The sequence below is a fragment of the Alternaria arbusti genome, assembly GCF_024043155.1.
Source record: "Alternaria arbusti strain BMP 1465 chromosome Unknown scaffold_3, whole genome shotgun sequence".
Lineage (NCBI taxonomy): Eukaryota > Fungi > Ascomycota > Dothideomycetes > Pleosporales > Pleosporaceae > Alternaria > Alternaria arbusti.
The window spans coordinates 1722164-1734876 of record NW_026249943.1 but is presented as its reverse complement, the minus strand read 5'-3'; the positions used below and the strand labels follow the sequence as shown (position 1 = coordinate 1734876).

The 12713-nt window shown below is 55.2% G+C and overlaps 3 protein-coding genes across 3 annotated transcripts; 1 reads left to right on the top strand and 2 right to left on the bottom strand.

The window, feature by feature from the left end:
* Positions 1–597: 597 nt before the first annotated feature.
* On the top strand, positions 598–1476 carry J4E86_003248 (uncharacterized protein; the record flags this gene model as incomplete). Its single annotated transcript, XM_051443804.1, has 1 exon — positions 598–1476. One exon carries the CDS (start codon positions 598–600, stop codon positions 1474–1476), a length of 879 nt encoding a protein of 292 aa, XP_051305299.1.
* Positions 1477–1915: 439 nt separating this feature from the next.
* On the bottom strand, positions 1916–3515 carry MCA1 (Ca(2+)-dependent cysteine protease; the record flags this gene model as incomplete). The annotated part of the gene is made up of 6 exons (XM_051443803.1): positions 1916–1941; positions 1996–2165; positions 2229–2667; positions 2720–3185; positions 3245–3341; positions 3391–3515. The coding sequence occupies 6 exons, from the start codon at positions 3513–3515 to the stop codon at positions 1916–1918; spliced, it is 1323 nt and encodes a 440-aa protein (XP_051305298.1).
* A 2487-nt stretch (positions 3516–6002) lies between these two features.
* On the bottom strand, positions 6003–10845 carry J4E86_003246 (uncharacterized protein; the record flags this gene model as incomplete). The annotated part of the gene is made up of 3 exons (XM_051443802.1): positions 6003–6311; positions 6361–8093; positions 8142–10845. 3 exons carry the CDS (start codon positions 10843–10845, stop codon positions 6003–6005), a joined length of 4746 nt encoding a protein of 1581 aa, XP_051305297.1.
* Between the last annotated feature and the right edge of the window lie 1868 nt (positions 10846–12713).

Here is a 12713-nt window from a genome sequence, read left to right as displayed (position 1 = left end):
GGTTACATACCAACTGTTGAATCAGTGCTTTGGACTTTCGGTGCATCTTCTAGAGAGTTGTGCAGTCAGTACATCGTGAGATAGCATACATATACATGTATTCCAATCAATGACATTATCCTATCCAGATTGTGCGTATTCTTTTACTCCATGACGCTTCCTAGACATTCTACTTGAAGGACCGACGGGGTTGTTACTGGAACCATGACACCTCACTCTATAGTCTGCGACCGCGACGGTCAAGGCTCTCACCATGCCAACCTTCCTAAGCTGGTATGAAGGCGTCTGTAGTCATCAGACATCGATAAGACGCTCCTTGACACTGTCACACGTCTCTCCGCGGAGGTAAGTCAGCCGAGGCGTTCCCGTTCCTGACGTTGCTGCACAGCCCTGTCGTTGCCCGATTAGCTAGCAGCCCTACACCCCGGATTCATCCGTCATATCTACCCGTCTTCTATCGCAAGACTCTTGTGTTCCCAACGCTTCCTTCTGCGCCATTCACTTCTTCCCGCCTTCTAGTCCTCTCCAACCCAGCCCACGCGTCTCGGCCTCCACCCACTCGCTCCGGTCGAACGTCACCGCCCCCACCATCCCATCATGGCTACCCAAGCGCACTGCGCGTTTTGCTTCGAAACCCTCGTCGCAAGCCTCGAGAAGCGCCCTGCCCTCACGCTCGCCCAAGTCGAACATCTCTGGGCCAAATACAACACCGAGCCTACCACAACCTCCGAGCTCGAAGACGAGACCGAAGCGGAAGAAGCAGACCAGGCCGCCGCACAGGTAGATGGCTCCCACAAAACACCCGCTATATCGCGTATCCTCGCCTCCCCGCCCTCGTCCGTAACTTCGTCAAGCCGGCAAAGCGCGAATTCGACGCCCAGTGGTTTAAGCAGCGAGACACCAAGTAGCATCACAAGCCAGAGCAGCAGCACTACAAACCTGGTCGATAAGGAGGAAGAAGCAGAAGAGCATCCTTTGTTCGTAACATGGAACACGGTTTCGGGCTCCGGCGAGAAGCGACTTCGAGGCTGCATCGGAACCTTTTCAGCCCAGCCCCTCACCACGGGACTCTCGTCCTACGCGCTCACAGCCGCCTTCGACGACACGCGCTTCTCGCCCATCAGCACACGCGAACTACCTACGCTCTCCTGCGCCGTTACGCTCCTCACAGACTTTGAGCCCGTGGACGATGTTATGGATTGGGAGATTGGCACACATGGCTTGCGGATTAGCTTTCAGGAAAAGGGCAGGCGATATGGGAGTACGTATCTGCCTGATGTCGCGAGCGAACAGGGGTGGACGAAGGAAGAGGCGCTGGTTAGTTTGATGCGGAAGGCGGGGTGGAGTGGCAAGAAGTCGGATTGGAATAAGGTTGCGTTGAAGGTCACGAGGTATCAGGGTAAGAAGGTAGCGTTGAGCTGGGGCGAGTGGAGGAGTTGGAGGGATTGGGTTGATGAGGAGATTGCGGATGTCTAGGTGTGGAAGGTGAACTGCTTTGGTTCTTCGTGATTAAATTACAGGAAGCTACGGATGGAAGGATGCATCATGATTAACGATGATGATGGATAGCAGTGGTGCTATAGCAGGGATATACGTCGACGGACGCGATAGACAACAAAGTTCGATACCCCTTGATAATGAATAACGACTTCTTTTACTCCAGTCGGACTCTCCAATAGCTACAGCAAGTGCTGGTTGACACACTACCGTCGTGTCGCGTGCCCAAGTATATACAGAGGAACTCGTATACACAATCGTCAGTCATCCGTTTTGGTAGCAACCACGCTTTCCTTATCCAAGGATGTATGTGTCATGGTATCATCCATTCGTTCAGTCCAAAGGCCCCTGTATGCAAATACCGGACCCTAGCCCATATCATCTTACAACAATTCGTCTTCGTTCCACAATCATACGTTTACATAACGTACAACAGGTCCGTATCTACTCCAGTTAGCTTGTCGTTCGTGCTGACAGCAAGGTAGAGAAAAGGCTTACTCAACGGATGACTGCAGCTCAGCTGAGGCTTCTGTTGATATTTGCCCTCCAGCTCATCACGAATACTGTTGAGCAGTTGTACATAGCTCTGATTCGGGTTCTTGCGCAGCGAAGAGATGAAAGCCCACGACATGGCTCCGGTAGCTTCACCACCGATACTTGCGTCGGCCCTGTTGTTCCCCCATATCAGTATTGTCCATGTCAAGTCCAGAATCAGTCGGCAAAAAACTTACGAGGTCTGTGTGTCCTTGGATCCACTCCACATGATCACATCCGCAGGGCTGGTCTTTGTTCGCAAGTTCTTCTTGTACACTTCGTCGCCATTGATCGCCTTCTTAAACAGACTTGTGGCACCACCAATCATGCTGCCGATATCGCCGCGTGCGTAACTCGACACGATACCCAGTAGACCCTGGCCAGCCTCCTTCGCCAGGTTGGGTTCCTTGAGCACACCCTGGGTGGAATAGATATAAGGCAGATCGAGGGCGGAGCCGGAGTGGCAGGAATCGAAAATGGCGGTTAATCGCACACCGGGCTGGAGGGGTGCGACCATGATACGGTGCATCTCGTCATCGACAATGTGGCCGGCGGTGCGGAAGTCAACTGGGTAAACTACTTCGTCGTAGCCATCGTCTTCGTCTCCGTCGAGGTCTTTGGTCTGGCCACCGTGCCCTGGTTCAAGTTAGTTGGCTGACAGTATGCTTGTGTATGAGGGAAGACGCACCCGAGTAGTGGAAGAACAACGAGTCGTTTGGTCTTGCGTCCTTGACCAGCCAGTGCATCGCCCGTAGAATATTCGCCTTGGTCGGCTGGCTCATGGGGTTCTGCTGGTCGTCGGTCAAGGTGACCATGTCCTCCCTCTTATAGCCAAAGAACTCGTTCAAATAGGTGCTCATGTTCTTCACATCGTTGATGCAACCACGAAGCTGACCTCGTTGGCCGAAGTAGTTGATTCCAATAAGCAGCGCTTTCCGCCGACCGTTACACGCAGAGTATTGGAACGAGTAGCCATTGGGTGCGCCGTGACCAAAGTTCTGTGCGCCGGATGGTGGGGGTGGGGGAGCGTTGTGGTTTCCGTGTGTCCATTGGTTGCTGCCAGCTGTGGGCATCATGCCTGGGCGAGGAGGCTGTTGTGGTTGTTGCGGAGGCGGCGGTCCATAGTTGCCGTATTGCTGTGGTGGTGGCGGGCCCTAAGCATGTCAGCTATCAATTCCGCGAGCGGCTGCCTCTCAGCATGCCATGTGCATACCTGATTGTATCCATACTGTTGAGGTGGCGGCGTAGGTTGGCCGTAGTTGTTGTTGAAGGGTGGTTGCGGGCTCTGGTATCCGTATTGTTGTGGAGGTCTGGTATTCGTCAGCACCGGTCAAGTTTTGCACGTCATTGTCTACTCACGGAGCGCCGTATTGTTGCTGTGGAGGAGGGTATCCTTGGGGAGGTGGAGCGCCATAGTTGTTCTGAGGCGGCGGCGCGCCGTAGCCACCGCCACCGTGGTATTGCTGGCCAGGATAGTAGGACATGTCGAGTTGCGATGTGCGATTGCTGTCGAGGTTTCCTCAAGTGTCCGCGCGTACTGGCAGAGATGCCGGATAGCCGTGGATGATAATGCCCAGATAGCCGTCTGCGAGCGCGCTCTTCAATGCTTCAGATAGGAATAGTGGCGCAAGTGTCGAGGTGAAGGAATAAATGTCGTAGGGCGCACGAAGAAAGCTGTAGTCGGTCCCGTTATAGAGTGCGGCTGGCGGTGCGTCGGTAACGTCGAGAGATGTGGTAGTAGCGCGGGGTCTGGCAAGGATGGCTAGGGCTGAGCTCTGACAAAGCTATGGATGCTAAGCTCCGAAACTCGTGGACCAACTTTCTAACCTCACAGTCCAGACGTCTGAATCTAGAAGAGCAAACCACGAGAATAGGCAAGACGAGTGACGATCCCCTGGAGAAATAGGAAATCGAGTCAATTCAGGGGGCTATCGGATGGGAATGGGCCGTTGCGGAGATAAAAGAAAAACGGAAACGCCTGTCAAGAGAGTCTGGATGGCGGGTCGAGGGCGCATGGCGCATGGTTTGTGCCCATGTTTCCTCGTGGTCTACGATGCGACTTGCATGCCGCTATGCAAACCTACTGTAGCAGCCTACTTGTGTACATGCATCGTCCTTCGGCATTGCGTCCGCAGTCGAGCTACTCATGCGCTAGAAACACTGTACAACGGCGACTACAACGCAGACGCTTGTCCGTCATGGTCCATCCTACGTTTGCTACATCAATTGGGTAATACACGCTACATGCCTCCTCCAAGACATTTCGTCCACCTCATTTCCACAACTACCTACGTGTCTCCTCCTATGCAAGACGAGACCCCAGTGCCGAGTCTCCCGTCGCTTCTGCCCCCTCATTCGTCTAACCGCCCGGCACGCTCAATCTGTCCGTCTTCTTCCCGTGTGCTTTCCGCAATTTGTGACATGGGGGCGTGTGGGATGCCACGATGCCGGCGAGGTACAAGGCTAGTTAGCTCGTCCGGTCTCGTACGCGAGACGGCAACACCGACGATCCCCAGGACCGGGGTCCAACTAGGTGCAGATCTGTTTCCTGAGAGCTGGACTGATCTAACGCTGTTCTACAGCGTGTGCTTTGGAGAGAGAGTTTGCGATGCTTTCGGCGGTTTACGTGCTGTTGCTTTTGCTTTTTTCCGTTCCGCTTAACGTTCGCAAATGTGTTTACACAAAGCTTTCGTATCAAACGTAGACCCCCATCCATCGAGGCCAAACCCCCAACCCGCTCCGAGATCAAACGGCCCTTTCCCATTCCTTATTCATCCAAGTCTTTCTTTCAGCCCTGTATCGTCCCCGGCCAGATCAAAAAGACGGCACTATGCACCCTACCGAATGGGGCGTGCAACGCGAAGGGTGTACGAGATCACTTGGCTACATACCCAACACCCTGTCTTCAGCGCTTCCCAATTCGACCCATACCCCTCTACGCGATCCCACCTTGATGCACTGTACGCATCTGCAAGAAACCTTTCTGGCATCCTTCTGTCCAATTCGGTCCTTACATCAGAGCGGCGCTGCTTGTAGAGGCTGGCGCTAAGAGAGTCTAGCCCTTCCTGTGGCTTGCGCAGGACACTGCACGCCGACAGTGAGGCCCGATGGTAATTGGTCCACGATCCACGATGATTGGAAGGGGAGGAGGGCCGGTGTATGCGTTAGGCGCAACGCTGCTCGAATTTCACAGCACGCTGGAGTCTCTAGCTGCAGTGGTGGTGAGCAGTGGGCGCAATGGGCTTCTTTGAATGGCATCATAGAGGTCGTGGTGGTGGCTATGGGGTTACATTGACTGGTAGGCTGTGGTAAATCGAGCTATCGTAGCCTTATGAGTAGTTCAAGGCTGCGGTGTGCAGCGTAGCTGAAGGTGATGTAACGACATGCTCATGCAAGCTGTGCGATGAACGAAGTGTGCGTCTTCTCACAGCTATCATGCACGCAACGGCGATGCACCAAGAATAGATGCGCGCGGTCATGTCAAGAGTGTCATGAGAAGATAGCGTTCAAAGTATGCTATTCGAGAACATGGGGTATAATATTCGAACAATTGCTTCTTCATCGTACTCTTCCGCCCAGTCTAAGGATGAAATAATCAAGAGCGAGCTCCGTCCCAAAGTAACCATATAGATCATCAATCTTCCCGAGCTTGATAATGACTAGATGCGAATATAATCGTATAGAGTGAAGTCCGATTCAAAAGACTCTTGGGGTGGTCGTACGTGTTCGTTCGAAAGAAGAAGGGACGAGAAAGAAAGAAACCGAGGAAATTGCTGGAGACGCCAAACGTGAGAACTTCGTACAGATTACAATAGGTATAACAATGCGTCAAGCCACCGAGTGCGGACGCTGTCTTAAGCTCGGTTTCGACGAATGAAGCAGACGCAAACGCCGTATCGTGCGCTTTAAGGGGGTAACTATTCGTAACAAAGAAATCAATCGTCAGTGTACGCCAAAATGAAAATTGGCGATCATGGATGTAAAAGGAAAGCTGCTGGTAGAGCAGGGTTCGGGATGGTCTTGGATGGAGCAGGCTCGGAAGCTTGGATCGCACCATCATCTTCAGTGTTCTTCGCACTGGCTTCTGCTTCCTTCTCTGCCTCCTCGAGCTCTTGTTGTTCACGAGCTTCGCGCTCGGCGTAGATCTTTTGCTTCTGCGCTTGCGCAGTTGCCAGAGTGTCGATATAGGTGCGGAACTTGACAATCTCACGAAGGAGGTACTGCGACTTGCGCTCCCAGTTGGCCATGGCCTTCTGTGCATTAGGGTGGCGAGGGGAGAACTAAGAATATATTAGTGACGTTCATGTGTAGTCTGGAGGTAAGTCTTACGGCAATGAGTAACGGCGCTCTCAGTTCATTGTGGTGCGAGAGCTCGTTCTCAATGTTCTTAACATAGTCGGTAAGGGCCCTGAGCTGGTCCACTTCCATCAGGGTACTAGCCATCATGCTAGACGCCGGTGGGCTCCAGTCAGATAGGGTCACCTTGTCACCGGGAAGTCTGGCCTTGGGCGTGCCGGTGGCATGGTCCATCGAACTACGAAGGGAGCTTGTGACACTGGGACGGGGCATGTGGCCTTGTACAGATGGTGCGCTGTCTTGTCGAATCAGAGCTGGGTTGATGACGTTCTCGCCCCAACCATACTCCATGCTGCTGACTCCACCCATTAAAGGCTCTTTCGAGAGACGAGCGGACCAGTAGTTGACGGTGCACACGAACTCTCGGCAAATGTCTGGTGTACCGACCTGGAAGAGATGGACAGCACCTGTAGGCAGCGACAGCGCGAAAACGTGAGGCCTTGTCTTCGAGTATCCTGGGGGAGGTAGAGCACTTGCGATTGTCTGTCGAAGTGGGAAACTGTCCAGGGCTTCCGCATTGTCCATCCAGTTGCCGCCCCCTACAACACCGCCCACAGACGGCCGCAGTTTGCTCTTCTGCCGAACCGACTTGGAGTTCATGCTGAAAGAGAACAGACGCATGCAGCCCTTCTCAACAACAGCGAAGCACTCATTCCAGGCTCGATCCTTTGCTTTCCTATCCACCGAATCAAGGTGTCGTTTGTGCTTGAGAATACCTTCCTTGGCCCAGGGTGCTCCAACAAGCTCGAGCGTCTCGTCTTCCAACAGGGGGGCGACGCGGGAGAACTCTTCGTCGCTGGCAATAGTCATACCTTCCTCGCGAATGATAGCTTGACTGAGAGCATTGGCAAAGCCGATGGCCTGTTGATAGTCGCCAGTCGCAAAGTGCGAGCCAAGAGAGTCGACCGACATTGATGTGCCCGTCTTGCCGTAAGAGTAGCGACTCCAAGAGCTGGATCCAGCAGGGCTCCACACTGATCCGTCGTCCAGGCTAGTACGACTTGATGCTACAGTAGACGAAGGGTACAATCTTTGCTTTGAGCGGTTCTTAGAGGCCCAACGACTGCCCACGTTTCGGAAGTCGTTCTGTGACCGACCACGGTAGCTGGTATTGTCCGAAGGTGCTTTGCTTAGCACACTGGGAGTGCGTCGTAGCATGTTGCTAACGGAGAGATTGTTAGATGAAGGCTGGTGATGGACAACAGGCTCAGAAGATCCGTGGAGAGGCAAGCGTTGCTTGCGGATAGAATCGTAGAACTCTTTGAGCACAGTTTCGATCTGGAACTCCCATCCCCGCATGGGGCCATTGTATGGTGAGTTGACGAGGGTGTTTGACTCTGACACTGCAGAGTCAAAGGAGAGCAGACCCTCTGAGCCACTCCTAGCAGGAGGGCGAATCGAGAGACGACTGCGGGTTTTCCTAGCCTCCACAGGCTCTTCCTCGTCCGCTGGAAATGTGGTGGCTTCGGCGCCTGGGGAGTTGGGTTCTGATTTATCGTTCCACGGGAGAGAGGGTCTTCGGAAGTGGGCGTGCTGCGGCTTCAGTGTCTCCTCTCCTGCAGCCTTGACCGAATCTTGACATACGCGGGTGACGGTCGGGAGTGTATTGCGGACGAACTGACTACGTGTCATTCTCGACTCAATGTCGGCCAAGTGGAGATCGGTGTTGAGGAGCAGGATGGAATAGCAAATCGTATGCACAACATCTGCAGTGGGTTAGCTTACTATATTGTCTCAGCGAAGTGAGCACTTACCGACTGCCTTGAAGCCATGGCTGCTGTTACATTCACACCAACGCTCTGAAAGACTCATGAGAATGCGATCAACCTGCTGCGTCTCGGCCTTGAGAATGATCTTGCCACAAAGGTCACGCATGGCGGCGAGGATATTCATGCCTGTCCAGTCAAAGAGGTCCATGAAGGCCTTCCGCATGCGTGTGCTGGACAAAGTGACATCGCCCAGCAGGGCGGCTGCTTGAGCCTTCAAACTGGAAGAATCATCACCGCTGTAGATCTGGAATGCGCGTTCGCGCTCAGCATCAGTAGGCTCGCTGTGCATCGATCGGTCCTCGACAATGGCAGGCATGGTGTCAGATTCGCGGCTTTCAACTTGCACGATAGGCAGGCTCGTAGCAGAGTGGAAAACGTCATTAGGTGAGGTTGGAGTGTTGGCGTCTGGCGAAACCTTGTCGAGTGACTGCTGGGACGATCGCGCGCCTTCCAAGGGTAGCTTGAGATCGTCAGAAGTGTCGCCAAGCGTGTCTGGCAGAGTGGTGTCGAGCCACACACGCTTCGCCGCCGGGCTCTTGCCGTTGGTAAGATGTACCTTGTCGGTTGATTCGGTGATGACCCAACCTTCGTCTTCGACCTCGGAAGCAGATTGTGACACTGACCCGCTCCTAGAGGTTGAGTTGTTGAGAGGTGACAGAAGCTCAGCCCGGTGATCGCCAGATGGCTTGCGGTTGCTTTTTCCATCAGATTGTCTGAGTGATGAGGGAGTGGGTCCTGTGCTTGGCCTCCGTGCTTCTTCGGTACCACTGTATTCTCCCGTTGGTGTTGCACGACCACTGCGGTCCTCATTGCCGCTACTGTCCGCAAGGAAAGTGTCTTCTTGCTGATTTTGGGCAGCAAATTTTGCGTGCTTCAATTTCAACTTCAACTTCGGACTGCCTGTGTTGTTCGTCTCAGAAACCTTCAGTTTCCCTCCTCGTGAAGCAGGCGGTGTCTGGTCATCCCCACGCGAAGTCGGCTTGATCGTGCGGACTGTTGCATCCTTGTGTGGTTTATAGTTTGGTGAGAATCCATTCGTGGAAGCGTCGCCCGACTGCTCATCTCGCGCGTCGACGGGTCTCTCAACGGCGCGCCCTGCATCGTTCAAATAAGGGTTCATCACTTGGCGCAGACTACTAACTCCGGGGCTGGGCTGTGGCGGAAGGACTGGTCTGTTTGGTTGAGGGATCTCGAGAGCGGCAACTGGAGGTTTTGTGTTTTCGGATATCGACTTCTTCCGACGGCGGAAGAATGATGATGGCTTCTTGCCCAACGTGGGGGGCTGCAATGCCTGGCCATCTCCATGCGAAGAATTGGCGGTTTGAGGGGCTTTTGGCAACGATTTTATTTGCGTAGCAATGTGACTGCTGTTGTTCGGGGTAGTGCGGGGTCGTGCGGCAGAGTACATGGAGTTGACATCGGCCGTCTGTGGCTTGGTGGAGACGGGTGTTGAAGCTTCTTGCGACAACGTCGGTAGGCCTGTGGGGGTTGGGAGTGGTGATGAAGCTTTGGAAGAGCCTCCGCCAAAGACACGTCGGAAGAAGCCAGGCTTGGGCGCTGCTGGGGTTTGCACAGGGAACAGGGGACTTCGCGCGGCCACAGAGGGTGAGGGAGCGGATGGGTCATGCCATGACGGCACAGGAGGCAACTCTCGCAAGGTGCTGGCGTTGACAAACTCCTGGGCCTGGGCTCTCATGCTGGGTCCTGGCTGGCTCTTGTTTTTGCGCAGCGTTCTGTAGCTTGTGTTGGAACGCACACTACCTCTCCGGCCAGGCCTCGGTCCTTGTGGCGCGGCGAAGGCTGGTTGGGGAGGTAGAGCGAGGGGAGATTGCGGTGGTTCCTGGACCCTTCGAGGGCCAGCCGGGATGGTGGGCTCGGGAGCGGCATCGTATTCATCGGGATAGTTTTGATAGGCAACCCTGCCACGGTCCAAGACAGATTCAACTCTGAGAGGTGAGACTCTACCCCGGTCGCTTGCATTGCTATGGTCGAAACTCGCCGAGCGCTTCCCAAAACCAAGACGCTGGTTGCCCAAAATGCCAGACTGGCCAAAGTCCATGCTCGAGGAGCCGCTGCCCATGCTGCCCTTCTTGTTGCCGCCTCTCAAATGGCCCGCCTGTGGGAGCTGGCCATACTGGCCGGTGCCTTGGCGGCCCGTGTACATGTCCCGCGTGCTTCCCTTCCTGTGAATTGGCGAGCCGATGTTATTGCTGCTGTTACTTCGCCGTGCGCGCGAGTGGTGTACTGTGTATCGAGAGTGCTCGTCGGGATTGAGGTCATAGTCGGAGGAGCGTGACGAGGCGTAGGTGTGGCCGCGATGGCGGGCGCCGGGCGGTCGGTACGAGTTGTCCCTGAGGAAGAAGTCGTCTTCGGCGTAGTTGTTGTACTGGGGCCCTGAGCTGCCGCCGAACAGGTTGCCCGTGGAGAATTGGTCGAGCGAGAGCAGCATGTTGTCGACGACAGAGTCCCTCACGTTACCCCCCTCGGCGAAGGAAAGGTCGTGCGAGTCCCGGAGCGGATCGTGCTTGGAGGAGTCGTTGTAGCGGTCTACGGGGGTGGCATCGTCGAAGAAGGTCTCCTGCTTGGGCGGGTTGGTGTTGAGGGCTCGCATAGACCCGTTCGGTCGGAAGGTCCTCGAGGAGCCGGTGGGCGTGGAGGGACGGCCCTCATGCTGTGAGTAATCGGCCATGGTGATGGGCGCTGTGTGAGGGTGAGCGTCGAGTACCTTCCCACACTGGGGCGCAGGAGCATTCTCCGGAAAGCCCAGACAGGTCGCTGAGGGCTATGCAGGAGCAATTGAGCAGCGTGCCGTGACTGCAGACGGCACGGACAGGTGACGGAGGTGGTCAATGGCGCGATGCTGCTTGGGCGCGCCGTTCCTCAGCCTGGGAAGCCAGCGGCTTGCGGCAGAACGATGCTAGGGGTGAGGTAAGGCGTCTCGCAGTCGCTTTCGCATGACACGCGCAGGCGGCGGTGGCTCTAAACTCAGTTTACGAGAGGGTTGCGGGGCTTCAGGGGTTCCAAACGACGATGGTGGTCGTGTTGCAGGACGAGGCCAAGAGGAGCCACGCGCGAGCACTAGGTGCGGATCTCCACCAGATGGGGGAGCAGGCCTCAGTCCCCAGGCAATGATCTGAGGACAGGAGGGCAGGAGGGAGAGCAGCAGACGCCGTCGCGGTCGCACGACGCGTTCGGGGCAGAGAAGCGTTGCTGGCTGCGTGCCCCAATGCAGGAGAAGGGCAGCTAGCAACTTTTGAGATGCCGGTGCAGGACATCCCAAACTTTGTCGTGGCACCCCTGCACGCCCACGACCGAAGCATCCAACACGGTCGCGCCTGCGAGTCAACACGTCTTGGTCCCCGCGCCCGGACCAGCCCTGTGTGCGCCTGCCTCCTGGTCGCGCCCATGAAACGCTGCCGTGTACCACCAGCCATTGGCATCCTGCAGCCACACGGCAAATCAGGAACCTCAAGCACTGTTCACTTGTTCACTAACGCGGTTCCGTCAATAGGGTGACCCCCGGCCTGTTCCTGTTCCAATTGCCTCTTAAAACGTTCGGTATACCCATAGCGAGCTGACACAAAGTCGCTCCAACGCGCGTTGATAGGCCCGCACGCGGCTGGAGTAATTATCAATGCCTATCCAACAGCAATTGTGCAGACGGACGCTCGGCTCGTCAATTAAAAAGGTACAAGTCCCGGGGGCTGCTGCACGGCGTAAGACCACGGGTCGCGCCTCCTGCGGGCCATCCACAACTCCGCTTTCCTGCATATCTTGCCTCTTCGTCCACCACCCTCTGGTGCCGTTGGGCAAAAGCAAGTCCAGCAATGCATTTCTCCACTGGTCACCCCCTGAATCTGCGAGCGCCAACTCATCCCGACCTTATTCCTGCCCACGCTGGCATTAACACGTCGCTGCCAGACCCGCCATCGCAACTGCCTCATGGACACGTTGTACTGCAATTCTCGCTTAGTGCTCATATCTCCGAGCCCGCAGATGCGTCACCAGAAATCTTCCGTACACAGGGAACACCCCTCCACAACCCTCCACCGCCTGAGATCTTGACATCGCGACCTTCTGATCTTGGGCACCCGCTCCGATAACACATCATGTCATTCATTTTTTGAGTAATCCAGAAATCAGCGACCGCAGTCTGAGTCAAAGGCGCACTCTATTCACGTAGCGTGACCATACCCGGGATGCGCACTTTCCTTTGTCGCTCCGGCTATACACGCTGCAGTGTTCCAATATACCAAGACCGGACCTGCATACGGAGCCACCCCTCAGTCGCCTATCGCGCTTGCCCAGCCATGCATCATCACTCACTTGCAATAGCCCCTGCTACCAGATCTCTTGTTTTTTGCAACCTAACCTTGCCGCGCCGTGTTCAAACACTCGAGGAAGGCCCGACGATAAGCCATCGTCCTAGATAGCCGAAACTCTATACTCTCCACGATCGCCCGTTGGTATTCGCGCCACCATCAACACATTTGGCACAAAATACCCACGGCTTTCACATGTCAAGTTGTGAGTGCTTCTTCGTCTAGCGGCACACCT